Raw genomic sequence first — 15,661 nt, forward strand, 5'->3', positions numbered from 1 at the left:
TAATCCACAGCAATGTTTGTCTGTATATTAACACTTATGGCAGCATCGCATGGGATGCTTTTATACATGTATAACTTTGGCTGTATTATTTTAGTTTTAGTCATAGCAAGACAACAAAACCATCAGCTGGTATAAGCAATCACCAATAGCCAGGGATGCACACTGCTCAGAATTATCAGTAGTGCCAGCAATTAGCAACCTAGAATTCATGCAGAAACAAGAGCAAAAGGAACTGCCAGAATTGGAGGCTAGTATGCCAAATATGTGGTGCACTTCCTTTGCAAGGGCGCTCCATGGACACTAGTACAAATCATCAAATAAAATCTGATTATGTTAATTCTTCAACATTGCTTTTAACACCAAATTACACATTTTCCTCCTCATATCGAGGAAGTGCACACAAACTCGATCTCTGTCAGATGCAAATTCCTCAATTTGAGATAACAAGGTATCTAAGTACCTAAAACCATGACAATCCACAACTCCATAGAGCTTGTAAGGAAAAGTTTCATAATAAACAGCATCAAGTATATCTTTTAAGTAGATCTATCAAGTGAAAGTCCATTGTAGTTGCCACCAAATAAAATACGAGCTGTAGTCATCTCGCTACCTGTCTCTGTAGCCTGCCGCACCCCTTGATCAATCCTCTGTAATACCACAGCTCTTTTGGGTTAGAACTTTTAAGAAAAAGTAAACCAGAGAACCTTCAATAAAAAAAAACATTTGGGAAATTAGCTGAATTTGTGTAGAACCCTTGATCTTTAAATCAAATTTATGAGATTACAAGTGATTTATTTCCCATCAGCTGCACAAAGGAGGAAGCATTGATTGAAGGAAGGATTAATTGGATGGGCCCAATGGAGTCAGTTTCAAAAAGAAAGGCGCCCTCAGGGAGCTATTATTTCCCTTCCCATCAACGATAGAATAGAATAGTCCTGAACGGGTCATCGTCCAGAGAGGGCAAATGGATGCCTCATCTATATCAGCAGCTCATACCATGCATCAATCATAACTTAATAAATGAACTTTGGAGGGAGTGTCTTACTCCTTTCACTTTACACTTTCAAAAAAGAGATTACAAGTGATTTAAGCAAGGAGTTAGTCAAGAAATCCAAAAACCCACAACCAATAACCTTATTGAAATGGACCAAATACTGGAATAGGAATGTCAAATCCAGGCCAGCAAAGAATTTCAAACCTTGTCATTGGACTTGATCTGGAATTTGAGCTTTGGTTGCTTCTGTTGGTGGTTTCCAGCCCATACAAGCATGAGGAACGTGGCAGCAGCCATTCCAATGGAACAAAGGCCTCGTAAACCTGTCATTCTCCACCTGAAACTAGACCCATCCAGGCAAGCCTTCCCTTTGATCTCCAAATCATGGAAATCCTCTTTCTCTATTTCCAATTCGCCGACAGTCGCATGTTTCGGTATCTCCTGCTCCAAATGCTCGGCCATGTAGGACTCGTTGTGTTCAGCAAATTGGACGAACCCTTCCCCTGACTGAGGCATCATGATCACCCCGGTGTTGGACTTGTTCTCCTTCAGTTCCTCAAAGACTATTTCAAGTATAACTTCACTCTCTCCAACGGGCACTGGTGGCACGCTGCAGTCTTCTACGATCTCTTTCTCTAGCACATCGTCCCGGTTTTTCTCAACAATGGGATCTGGATCAGTTGGAGCTAAAACCTGATGTCGGTCAATGCTCCTAAGAATTGGACCCTCTTGCATTGCAGGGGATGGACTGGCGAAGTAATTGACGTCGAAGAATCCTGTCGGATTGAAGCATGGCTCTTGGCCTGAACTGTGGAAGCCATTTCCAGAAAGCAACTCCCAATCCTCCAAGTCCATCTCTATATGGAAGCTGTCGCCAAATGAAGCTTGGATGTGATGCAGTGGAGTAGGGGGAGGTGAGATGATATATAGTGGGGTTGGCTTGGAAGAGAATTAATACTTCTAGAGCAAGAAGATTATTGGGCGATCGAGAGCCATCTATAATTAAAATTTGAGAGACTTCTCCGAAGGTGGTAGCTCGGGAAATCTATCTGGGGATGGGTGGGGGGAGGCAAAGAGAACTTTGGCTTTTAGCTCATCCTTCCAACTAGTGACAAGTTTGGAAACGGGTTAGAATGGACGTGGAAGTGAGAGGGAAGCCAACCTCGTAGCCTTTTTGGATGATTTAAATCACCGACTTATTTGGACTCTGATGATGTGACCACTTAATACAGATCGATGCAACGGTGGATCCAGACAAAATGTTCAGCACGAACTCAAGCCGTGAGATGTACGCACGCGCTTAGACGAAGTAAGACGTTCACTTTGGAAATTAAAATATAATATTATGTATACACTTGATCAACCTTCTGAAACTTCGGTGCGTTATTTATGATTTGCAGCTTAAGCTTTTACAGAAAATTCGGGGTGTTGGTGGGCAAGATTTGATGTTTCTATTGTCACGTCAGTATAATGCGCAAGAAGAATACATCTCAGATACATGAATCAGTATAATTAGATTTTGGTGGCTTCGTGAATAAAAGTGGGAAATGGTAGTCCTGATGGCAAATAAAATTATTGCTACCGAATCTCAAGTCGGACAGATCGGAGGTGATCTCCTCAGGTGGGAGCTGGACGGTGGACATCTCGGCCGGAGAATCTCCAGAAGAAGACAAGAAGAAAGGTCCTCGACCGAGGATGAGGAGAAAAATCCTTGTTCGCTGAAGAACTCTTGGATGCTGGAGCAAAACCTGCAAAAAGTTTTTGATCAGAATATTTTCTGGTGGAGATCCTCTGATACTTAAGTAAGTTGAAATTAGAGAACAGTAGGAGAGCATTTTGAAGCCTTTCAAACTTACTTAGGATCTCCTTTTTCTTCTATTTATATAGGGGCAGCCAGAGTCGTATACGCCAGGGAGATTAATCATTCTCAAAAAGTGCATGCGGATCACATTGGTAGAGATTGTATTTCTGTATTTGCGACATGGAGCCGGCTGGTATTTTCCACTTGGAGGCATAATTTGATCTTAGCAGTTAGAGCTTCCTCATTTGCTATTTCTGCAGTCACGAGCAGATTGCTTTCTCAAAATGGTCTTCTTGCCAAATCGGGATGACTTGCCCAATCAGACCATTATCTGTAACTCCTTTAAGTCGGTCGTGGCTGACCCATGCCTACCTCGATAATGCCCGAGGACCTGGTTGACCGAGGTCGAAGTGATGTTTCACAATAGTTGCTCCCCACTCTTGAGGCCGGAAGATCGATTGAAGAGAGTAGAAATTCAAAGTCGAGGCTGATCTCGTAAAATATTCTACTTTTGCAGTCGAGCTCAAGCATCAGTAGGGGTCTAGACATGTGTCATGAATTGATGTCGCTGATCTCTCCGATCCATTGATCTAGACTATTGAAGTTGTGGGTCCGCATGAGGTCGACTCTAGCCAACCTCGGGCTACTACTTGGTGATTATCAATGGTGGCTAGACGAGTCACCATCTGATTGGAACCGTCTAAACTTCTACAAATAGGCAATTACTTTCTTAGACTTCACTTTTACGGTTCACAATTTTATCATCACAGAAGAGTGGAGCCCTTAAATGATTTCGGCAACCTTCGGTGATCACCATCGGTGGCTGTAATCATCTTCAGCTACAGCAAAGCTCCGAACTCTGACCTTTGGCCTTTGAGATCTAACCCTTGGGCTACTCAGTTGTCCCTACTCTAGGTTAACTATCTTTCTTTTTCTTGCTTTTTTGAATTGTGCTAAGAGTGAGTATATCAAGTTCGTCTCTTGGCACTTGGTCCTTTGATCAGGACCCATCCAATGAGGATCCTTGGTCCAGTGGCAAACTCTCCTCGGGGAGCTCCGAGGTCAAGGAGGTGCTGAATTTCAGCCCTTTTCAAGTGGCCTCTATCCTCACTCATGAAGATCTAGAGGTCATCCACTTTCAGTACCAAATCCCTCCAAAATTCAAGCTGAAGCTTGCTGGTCTCGAGAACTGAATAGCTAGTCCTTCTCAAGATCAGGTCGGACTCTACAAAGAGTCCTTAGAAGCCAACCTTAAGTTGCCTCTTCACTTTTTTATTGTAGAACTCCTTAGAGCTTTTCAAATAGCTCCCTATAGCATGGCACCAAACCCATGATGCCTCATAGTGGCTTTTCTTTCCCATTATTTTCTCCTCGGTGCTGAACCGATCATTCGTCTCTTCCAAGTATGTTTCTCATTTAAGGAATACCCAAGGAGGTCGGATGGTGGTATGCATCTCCTTAAATGGGACAGTACCTCTTCTAAGATGCTCCTTCCTTGAGCCATAGTTGGAATGAGCACTATTTTTTTGTTTCAACCGAGCAGTCTTGAGATTTTGATACTTCAGGAGATCAACCTTGGAGGCCATCAAATAAGGCTCTGGTGCTTTTTGATGCCAAAGAGAAGGCCTTGAAGTTCTTTTTTAGCCATACTGCTCCTCTTCTGTATAAGCTCTTTTTTGAGGAGATGTTGTACAAGGTCAGGTTGAGTCTGGCCAATCCTTAGGGTAAGTTGGCTTTAATTTGTGTTTCACCTTAGTTTCTTTTTGCTGATGATTCTTGTTTTCCAGATATGAAGCTTAAGGAGCTCAAGGCTCTATGCTGCATCATCCAAAGGAAGAAGTCTCTGGGCGATGCTCCTACCCCTAAGCAGGGTTGAGCGGAGGCTGTCCTCACCCAACCAGCCGTCAGCTCTCTGCAAGTGCTGATCTGGGGTTCAACTCCAAGGAGGGTGGCTTCCTCTTTAGGGGCCCAGGTCATCTGTAGCAGCCCACCCCCCAATTAGTCAAAGATTTAGTAGCTAAGTTAGATTATAGTAGCATCTCATGCTGTGGTTCGCAAGATACTAACAAATCCTGTTCATCTACCAACAACATGCTCTCTCCTAAATGAATCAATCTTTAGAACCTGTCAATATAAAGGATTCAATTTAAATCAGCATGACACAAAAATCATCTCTTGGATTTCATTCTTTATGCTTTACTATACATATATTGTGTAAAATCACATACACTGGGTATCTATAATGTATACAACTAAAATAAATACAACCTCCCAAAATAAGTTTCCAGCTTTAGCTATCATGATCCACATATATCTCAAGGCCTGATCCCACCAAAATTAACGTGGTATACATATACATCCCAAAAATAGATTCAAACACTGATGAGCATGGCCAACCTTCTACTAGTGAATGCTAATGAGGATGCTGGTGTTGTATTTCTCTGCCTAATCTAGCTACTCCAAATCTGAAAAAAAAAGTGTGAGGTGAGATCTAAGTCCCAGTGAATAGATATCCATTTAACAATAGAGAAATACAAAAATTTAGATATAATACTTACCACCATAACATATAAATCATACCACTGATATACCTTTAAATCTTCATAAGCTAATCCAGAATAAAATCAAGTGGTAAAATATTTTACTAAAAGAAAACCTTGCTGAGCAAAAATGAACTACTGAGCTATAATACCTTTTTTTTTTTTTGGTAAAAAATACTACTGACTACTATCGACTACCCTCAGCACACAACTATCATGGGTATTCAACACATAGCATGAATGCTGTTGATCGGTCGTTCTGATAAAGCCCCCACGGGCATTCTAATATTCTGATATCATTGAGCCCCATATGAGCATTCTGATAATCTATCACTAACATGGTGTCATCTGTTTTATGCTGTATGTAATACTAATGCTATGACTCACTTTCAAAAGAAAGCTCATTGATTATTACTACTCATAGGCTAATCCGAAACCATTTCAAAACAATACTAAAATTCTTGTTCAAACCAAATATACATGTTCCTGTTTCCAAGCTAACACACACATATATACATATATCTATATAAATCATAGAAGTATAAAAAATCTGATTTCCTTTCATGATAGATATTTTTATAGTAAAATACAATAAAAAACACTATGGTTAAATAGAAATCCACTTACCTTAGTTAACTACTGCACTACTTTGGTGCTTGACTCACCTAAGATACCTTTGGAGTCTTCTTCCTCTCCAAATGGATACACATATATTAATGCCATGCTACAGTGTATATGAGTATGAGGATGCATGCTTTACTCTAAACTAAATCTTTAACCCCCCTACTTCCTAATTTCATCCTATCTTAATGGTTTTGGTCTAGGTTTCGCAAACCGTTAACATAAACAAGTTTCCATTTATTTTAAGCATATTTTTCTTCCATAATTTATCTTAAATTTGGCCAAATCATGATTTAAATCTATTTGCTGAAATACTTCAATTAGTTTAGAGAAAGGAAAAAGACATCAAAACCCTACTTCCACTTTAAGTGTCAAATTCAGATTTCTAGTTCACCAAAGCTTCAAAGCTGAAATTTAATGCTCCAAGGTACCATTTAAATCTTATTTCGGGATTAGAATTTTTACCTTAAGTGATTGAAGCCTTATAGGAATCAAAATAGGTGTCCTTCCCATCTCTCAAGCGGCAACTCTTTTTCCTTCCAGTAATTTCTTTTACAACTAGCCCTATTTTTAGCTGATTTTTTTTTTGATTTTTGGCTGATTTTTAATGTCTTTCTTAGACCTCTCTTCCCCTCTCAAACTTTCTGTTTTAGCTACATAGCAACAACAACAGCAGGGAACAGGTGCATGGTGGCTGAAAATAAATAAACAAAGGAAAAGAATGCCAAGTGTCCAATTCTGAAAAGGTCAACAATATCATGCTTTTTAAACCCTTATCTTTTCTTGCTAAATGGCACGTCCTTAGAGAGCCAACAAATGGAGACTTTTTAAGATGGCAATAAGAGGGTTTTTAACTCTTTAATTATGCCTAAGTTGCTGCTTAACCATCCCTCCAAAAATCCTTAAGAAAAGAATATAAAACAATATAGACCCACTGATGGCCTGTGGTGGAGTCGACTCCCCTGTGATCCAAGTCGGCTCCATTATGGTTGAGTCGACTCCTCTTGAGGTTGAGTTGACTTCTCACTCAGTGTACTAGAAGTCAGTTTTACTTTATGTACCTCTAAGAGAGCAACTCCTTATAAGATCGAGTTGACTCGATTGAAGGTAGAAGCTAAAATTGATCCAACATTTATTCTTCCAAGTTGCTATACACACATACATGAAATTTAAAATATGTATTCATATTAATTCATTCTAAACTCATTATTCCTTAGAATTTAATCCTCAATATCACCATCATTAGTTTAACTCCTTAATTATCTTCCTTTCTAATTAAACTATCAATTTTATATGCCATTACTACTATCTAATTTAGTTTTAAATGCTCAAACATGCCATGGGTAAAATGCTATACTATATGCATATGAAATGCTAAGTAAAAGTATCAGTTTTCTTGATTCACTGTTGATTGATTGCAGATGTTACATTTCCCCCCTCCTTTAAAAAATTTCGTCCCAAAATTCTGTTACCTTAAGTCTGAAACAAATGTGGATATTTATTTCTCATCTCATCTTCTTTCTCCCAGGTAGCTTCTTCTTGGTTTTGATTCTTTCATAGAACTTTCACCAAAAGTACGACCCAATTACGTAGCTGTCTCATTTCTTTATTTAAAATTTTTACTAATTTTTTTGGATAAGATAAATCTTCCTTCAATTCGACTAGCTTAGATTGTATCATATATGATGGATCTGAAATATACCTCCGCAGCATAGAAATGTGGAATATATTATGAATCCAGGCAAGCTCTGGTGGTAGGGCTAAACGGTATGCAACTGATCGAACACATTCTATTATTTCATAAGGCCCGATATATCTTAGACTTAACTTTTCTTTCTTCCCAAACCTTGGCATACCTTTCCATGGAGAGACTTTAAGAAATATTTTATCACCCACATTAAATTTTACCTCTCTATGCTTTGGATCTGTATACTTTTTCTGCCTATCTTGGGCTGTCTTTAGTTTTTCTCTGATTATTCTGACTTGATCTGCAGTTATCTGTATTATTTTTTATCCTAATAGTTTTCTATCTCCTTCTTCATCCCAGAACACCAGAGTTTTGCATTTTCTATCATAAAGAGCCTTATATGGTGCTACACCAATACTGGAATGATAGCTGTTATTATATGCAAACTCTATTAATGGTAGATGCTCATCCTTACTGTCTGAAAACTCTATCATATATGCCCGAAGCATATCTTCTAAAGTCTGAATGGTTCTCTCTGACTACCCATTAGTCTGAGGATGAAAAGCTGTAGTGAATTTCAATTTGGTACCCAAAGCTTTTTGTAACCCTGGCCAAAATCGTGATGTAAATCGAGGATCTCGGTCTGATACAATTAAGATAGGTACCCCATGTCTGCTAATAATCTCATCCACATATAATTTTGCCAATCTATCCAAAGTAAATGTTACCTTAATAGGAAAAAAATGAGCTGATTTAGTTAATCTGTCAACAATCACCCATATTGCATCATTACCCCTCTTTGTCCTTGGAAGACCTACTATAAAATCCATTGTGATATGCTCCATTTCCTTTCAGAGATAAAGAGTGGCTGTAATTTCCCAGCTAGACTTTGATGTTCAGTCTTAATCTACTGGCACATCAAACATCTAGATACATACCTGGCTATTTCTTTTTTCATACCCTTCCACCAATAGTTCTGTCTAATGGTTCTGTACATTTTAGTACTTCTTGGATATAGAGTATAGGCTGAACAATAAGCTTCTTCTATTATTTGCTTTCTAAGATCTTCTTTTTCTGAAACACATATTTTGCTTCCATACATTAGAGTACCATCTTTTCTGATTGAAAATTCTGTCTGTAGCCCTTTCTGTATCGCATTTATAATTTTTCTTAACTGAAGATCCTAAGATTGAGCTTTGCATATATCTTCCACCAAGGTAGGTCTAACCTGAAAACTAGCCAACAAGGCTCCAGAATCCTCTACAGCCAACTGGGCATTTAGTGCTCTCAATCCCACCATCAATGGTAAATATACTACTCTGATGTGAGACAAAGCAGCTAGGGATTTTCGGCCAATCATAATCCTTAATCAGCTCGATCCATCTTCTTTGTCTCAGATTTATCTCTTTTTGAGTTAGCACATACTTTAACCTTTTGCGATCCATGAAAAAATTTGATATTTCTCCCCATATAAATAATGTCTCCATACCTTCAAAGCAAATACCACAGCTGCTAATTCTAAATCATGGATAAAATAATTCAGCTCATGTAGTCTAAGCTGCCAAGAAATATAGGCAATAACTTTTTCATACTGCATTAACACATAGCCCAACCCTTGTGAGAGGCACCATTGTAAATCACACAACCTCCACCACTGGAAGGAAGAGTCAGTACTGGAGTTGAAGTTAATCTCTTCTTTAATTCTTTCAGGCTCTTTTGACAATCATCAGTCCACTCAAATCTAATATTCTTTCTAAGCAGTTTAGTCATAGAGGATGCATTAATAGAAAAATTTTCAATAAATCTTCTATAATAACCTGCTAAACTCAAAAAATTTCTCACTTCTGTAGGACTAGTAGGTGGCTCCCAATTTACAATGGCTTTGATCTTCTGTGGATATACCAATACACCTTCTGCTGATATCACTGGCCAAGAAAAACTACTCTGTCCTTCCAAAACTCACTCTTACTGAATTTAGTATACAACTATTTCTCTTGAAGTATCTACAAAATAATTTTCAAATATTCTTTATATTCTGCTTCACTTCTAGAATATATTAGTATATCATCAATAAAAACAATCACAAATCTATCAAGATACTACTGAAACACTCAGTTCATCAGACTCATAAAAACTATAGGAGAATTTGTCAACTCAAATGGCATCACTAGAAACTCATAGTGACCATACCGGATTCGAAAGGCTATCTTGGAGACATCCTCTTTTCTAATTTTAAGCTGATGATATCTAGATCTGTGGTCTATCTTTGAAAATACTCTAGCTTCCTGAAGTTGATCAAACAAATCATCAATACATGACGAAGGATAATTGTTCTGAATGGTCACTTTATTAAGTAGCCAATAATCAAGACATAACCTCATAGTGCCATCCTTTTTCTTCACAAATAACATTGGAGCTTTCCAAGGTGAAATACTGGGTTTAATAAACCCTTTATCTAGTAACTCTTGCAATTTGGTTTTATGTTCTTTTAACTCTACTGGGGCCATTCTATATGGAGCTCTGGATATTGGTTTAGTACCTGGAATCAAATCAATTCCAAACTCCACCTCTCTATCTGGCGGCAACTCTGGAAGTTCTTTCGAAAATACATCTGGAAACTCATAAATCACTGGAATATCTATCAAATTCAACTTGTTTGCTCCAATATTAATTACACATGCCAAGTATGTCTCACATCCTTTTCTAACTAACCTACTAGCTGCCAAGGCTGAAATCATACATGTAGGTAACACCCGACGTTCATCTGAAAAGCAGACCTCTTTACCATCTAGGATCTGAAAAACTACTTCCTTTCTGAAATAGTCTACTTTTGCTCTATGTGCAGATAGTCAGTCCATGCCCAAAATAGCATCAAACCCATGCATATCTAAGAGAATCAAGTTTGCTACCAATTCATGGTCACCCACTAGGACCAAACAACCTCTGAACACATGGTTTGGCACAAATGGCTCTCCTACTAGCATAGATACCACCAAACTATACTCTAATGAACTCAAACTCTTAGTGATATGTATAAAAAATGCAAATGACTGAAGGGAAAGTATCCGATGATGGGTCAGATCGTTAGGGTGTAATTTGAAAATTTTTCTATTCTAGCTATAATATAACATTTATATTTACCTTGATTGCAGTAAAATAGGGATCAAATATTGAGGATTTATTGAATCCGATGCCTCACGAGGCCTGAATGTGCAGACTCTCTACTTCGTGCGCACGCCAGGCTCTGTAGAGAAGAGGGATTATATTCTTCGCACCACTCTTTAGAAGGAAAGCAAGGGATGGATAAGATCAGATCTCACAATAAGGGATGCTTCAGATGGATGTCCCTCATGCCAAGGAAAAGAACAAGAAGGAAACCCATGCTAAGAAGAAGCACGTCCCCTATTGTTTGTCACACAAACTTCCTCACTTTTCATCGATGGTTTATTTTTATTTTATCGCACAAATAAAACCATAACCATCGATTGTTAAGTGGTCCCCTCTTATATAGATGTGGCACCTTGATTTGATTCAAAATCCTAATTAGTTAGGACACCTTATCTAGGTAGGTGATGCCAACTTAAGAAAGGAAAGCGGTTAGTGCCTCATGCTGACACCTTCACGCGCACACCTTTATGGGTGGAAACTTTTAGCACCTCTTTTCCTTCTCTTGGTCGGCAACCATGAGAGAGAGTCTCTAGTAATTTGGACTCTAAGGATCTCATCCTATTTGGGTTCAAATTGAGTCCAATTTGAACTTGATTCGAATTGGATTCGAACCAAACTCAAAGAGCCTATCAATCCTAATCTAGTTAGGATTCTGATCCAAGTCTAACTTAAATTTTTAACCCAATGAAGCCTTAATTAAATCAGATCTAATTTAAAATTAATTAAAACATAAATTTATTCTCTCATAAATCTCTTGGATCATTGATCAGATCATTATCATCCTTAGAATTAAACCTGAACCTCATATCCAGTGTTAGCTACGCATAGTTAACTGTTTAATCCCGTATGACCTCTACCTTAATTCTCAATTAAGCTAATTTATTCATTTGATCAAGTCATATTTTTTCAAATCAAACTCATAGATTTAGGTTAATTCTTTCCTATATCACTTGACTTTGTGCGTGACTCCATAGGTTCGAACACTAAGTCAGTAGCACAGGAACTGTTTTCTGTACTAATTGAAGTTACCATCTAGTAAAGATTTTTGACATCCGAATAGATCGAATATTTGCATGGTAATATTTAAAAATCTACATATATGATTACAGCATAATTCATCTCTTTGATCTCGAATGCTCGAGGATAACCTAGGGTCTAATTATCAACGCTAAATGAGTCATCCACATTGTATTTCAACCTTTAAAATCCATCAAATGGATTATCCAGGCCCAGAATTTACTAAATTAAAATACAGTGATGTATTTTTTTCTATAATCTAGAAGGGTCAATCTCATCTTGATCCATGCACAGACTTTGTAAGTACTTGACTGTACCTAGTAGCCTTCCACACTATATTAGAAATGCAGGTAGTCTGGTATCAAAACACAGTGATTTACTTGCAAGTCACCATGGTGATCTCAGATTTGAGGGACACTTATGTCCATACACTTCGTGAGCTACTCTTGATAACAGAGCACTTTGCAGGTGAGTCACTTGTTCAGTGACGATGTACTCCTATATCTCACCTGTATGTCATATCAGTATCTCCACACTCTTTGGTTATGAGGACAACCAATCTATATGGCACGTAATAACCTACACTCGATAGACAACATCATTCTTTAATGACATATCATTTGGTCATAAATATGTTTAAGAAACTATTCGATAAATCTTTCCTTTATCGATCATAAATAGTTCTAAGGACTTCATCACAATACAAGAGTTCTAATAAGAAAGACCTATACCTTGTGATGAAAATATCAAAATAATTTTTATTTATTTATAATTCATATATAAATTATAAAAGTACAATCATCCAAATGATTGGCTTTAGGATATATTTTCTAACAACTTCCATTTGGACTAAAGCCAATCGATACGGTATCTAATATCTATCTTTCATTTGTGTTTGTCGAACTCTTTGATTTTGAGGGTTTTAATAAATGGATCAGCCATATTCTCCTTTCTATTGATCTTTTGAAGGTTGACGTCACCTCGATTCATGATCTTTTGGATTAGGTGGTAGCGACGTAGAATATGCTTGGTGCGCTGATGGAACTTCGGTTCTTTCGCTTGAACTATGGCTCCAGTGCTGTCACTGTACAGTAGAATAGGATTATCAAAGGAGGGTGCCACTCTAAACTCATCGATAAACTTTCACAACCAGACTGCTTCTTTCACAGTATCAGATGTCGCGATATATTCCACCTCGCAAGTTAAGTCAGCTATAGCATACTGCTTGAAATTTTTCTAACCGATCGCTCCTTCATTAAGGATAAACACATAACCCGATACGCTCTTGCTGTCATCATAATCTGACTGAAAGTTGAAATCAGTATATCCCACAAGTTTTAAGTTAGTGTCTCCATAAATAAGCCATTGGTCCTTAGTATTTCTTAAATACTTAAGGATTATCTTTACAACCTTTTAATGATTCTCACCCAGATCAGACTAGTACCTACTCACTACCCCTAGTGAGTATGCCACACCGACCTCATACATGTCATGGCATACATGATAGATCCTACTATCGAAGCATATAGAATTCTACTCATACGCTCTCTCTTATGAAATTGTCAGTCCTTCTTAGAGAAAATAATTTCATGACCTATTGGGAGATAATCTTTCTTGAAATTTTTTATACTGAACTGTTTCAGTATGGTATCAATGTACGAAGATTGAGATAATTCAAATAGCCTCTTAGATCTATCTTTATAGATCTTCATCTCTAGAATGTAGGATGCTTCTCCCAAATCCTTCATGGAGAAGTGTGAAGACAACCAAAGCTTTATACTTTGTAAAGCAGGAACATCATTCTCCATTAATAGTATGTTATCTACATATAGTACAAAGAAAATGACTACAGAGCCATTAGCCCATTTATAAATACATGGTTCTTCTCCATTCCTAACAAAGTCATACATTCTGATCACTTTATCAAAATGTACGTTCCAATTTCGAGATGCCTACTTCAATCCATAAATGGATCTCTGAAGCTTCCACACTTTTGATTCATCTGTGGATGTAATCCCTTCAGATTGTATTATATATACATCTTCTTTGCTAGAAGAAATATCTCAAAAGTCAATCGTCAACCTGTTGACAGTTGAGCAACCATGTATTGTAATTGATTTGTTAATAAATAAAATATATTTTTGATATTTTTATTATAAGTTTTCATCTTCTAATGAACTCCGTTGTTATGATGAAGTCCTTAGGACTATTTAGGTTCGATAAAGAGAAAATTTATCGATTAGTCCTTAAAACTGTTCACGACCAAATGATGGGTTGTTAATAAGGACGACAGCTTCTATCGAGCATAGGTCGCTGTAGGCCATATGGGTTGGTTGTCCTCTTAACCAAAGAGTGTGGAGACACTGATATGGTATACAGATGAGATGTAAGGGTACATCATCATGGAATATGACCAACTCCAGAGCATTCTGCTGTCGAGAATGTCTCTGATGGGATATAGGTATAAATATCCCTTAGACCTGAGATCGCCTCAGTGACTTGCAAGCAACTCACTGTGCTTTGGTACTGAACTAACTAAATTTTTAATTCAGTGACGGAAGGCTTCTGGGCACAGTCAAGTACTTACGAAGTCAGAATGTGATCAAGATGGGATTGACCACTCCAAGAGTTGGAGAAGAATGAGTCACTATATTTCAATTTAGCAAAACCTTGGCCAGGATAATCCATCAGATGGATTTGATATTTTGAAATACAATATAGAAAACTTGATCAGAGTTGACAGTTAAACTCTGAGATATCCTATGAGCATTTTGGTCAAGGGGATAAATTATATGAAAACTATATCCGCATGGGTTCTAAGAATGTTGTTCTACACATTCGACCTATCCGACCATCGGATACCATTGCTAGATGGTCATTTTGATTGATATAAAAATTTATTTCTGTGCTACCGACTTAAGTTTAGACCTATGAGGTCATACACATTAGAGTTCACAATCTGATCAGATGGTTGATTAATGATTAAGAATCATTCTAGGGTTAAACGATCAATACGATTGACATTTAACCTAGTGCAAGTGTTACAGGAGGATCGATTAGCAATTCAATTGCTAGTTGGCTTAATTTGATTAAGCTAATAGACTGAGATTAAATCTAATTAAATATGATTTAATTAAATTTAGTTTGGATTTGATTGGATCAAGTCCAATTGGTTTATTGGATAAGCCATGTGCAAAGAAAAACTAGTCCTAGTTCAATTAGGACTTGGGTCAACCTAATTTTTAATTTGATTAAAAAATTAAATTAAATTTAAATATAATTTAATTTGATTAAATTAGATTGTTAATTAGGTTAAGATCTATTTTAATTGGATTGATTTGATTTTAGTTTGATTTGATTTGAGAAACCAAATTTGAACAAGTCATAGATTGAATCCTAGTAAGACTAGGATTCCACCTTGCACCACCTTAGCCCCCATGCCCACTCTCTCTTATTTTGTGTGACAAAATCTTCTCTCTCAGGCCTTCATGCATGTCCAAAGCTTTCCACTCTTTCTCTCTTATATGGAATGTAGTTGTGGACCAAGTCAAAGTAAGAATTAGTTTGGATTTCAAATTCTATGAGATAGAATTTTAGGAAACCAAAACTCTTTCCTTATGGCACTGATTTTACCCAAAATTTTTTTAATATTTTTGTGGATTTTATTGCACATATTGTGTGCCCTTTGCTGGTGGTCCATGGTAGAAAAAGAAAAAGGGGGCACCCCTTGTCTTGCCCGGTTTGGATTTTCTTTGACTAGATATTTGACCTAGACAAGGATTCTTCATATCTCATTATTTAAGATAATTTTTTCTTAAAATTTTTGTAGATTA

General features: G+C 37.4%; 1 protein-coding gene across 1 annotated transcript; it reads right to left on the reverse strand.

Moving 5' to 3' along the window:
* Positions 1–284: 284 nt before the first annotated feature.
* Positions 285–2,006, reverse strand: LOC105035166 (uncharacterized). Its single transcript, XM_010910615.4, has 2 exons — positions 1,199–2,006; positions 285–647 (listed from the first exon to the last, which is right to left on the reverse strand). Exons 1-2 carry the CDS (start codon positions 1,847–1,849, stop codon positions 537–539), a joined length of 762 nt encoding a protein of 253 aa, XP_010908917.1. The 5' UTR covers positions 1,850–2,006; the 3' UTR covers positions 285–536.
* Between the last annotated feature and the right edge of the window lie 13,655 nt (positions 2,007–15,661).

This window comes from Elaeis guineensis, chromosome 15 (genome assembly GCF_000442705.2).
Source record: "Elaeis guineensis isolate ETL-2024a chromosome 15, EG11, whole genome shotgun sequence".
NCBI lineage: Eukaryota > Viridiplantae > Streptophyta > Magnoliopsida > Arecales > Arecaceae > Elaeis > Elaeis guineensis.

Bases quoted from the DNA above. Each gene is read 5' to 3' on its own strand.
- LOC105035166 (XM_010910615.4), bottom strand. From the start codon at position 1,849: ATGGACTTGGAGGATTGGGAGTTGCTTTCTGGAAATGGCTTCCACAGT. The intron at 648-1,198 runs GTTTGAAATTCT...GTGGTATTACAG, and splicing joins AGATCAAGTCCAATGACAAG to AGGATTGATCAAGGGGTGCG.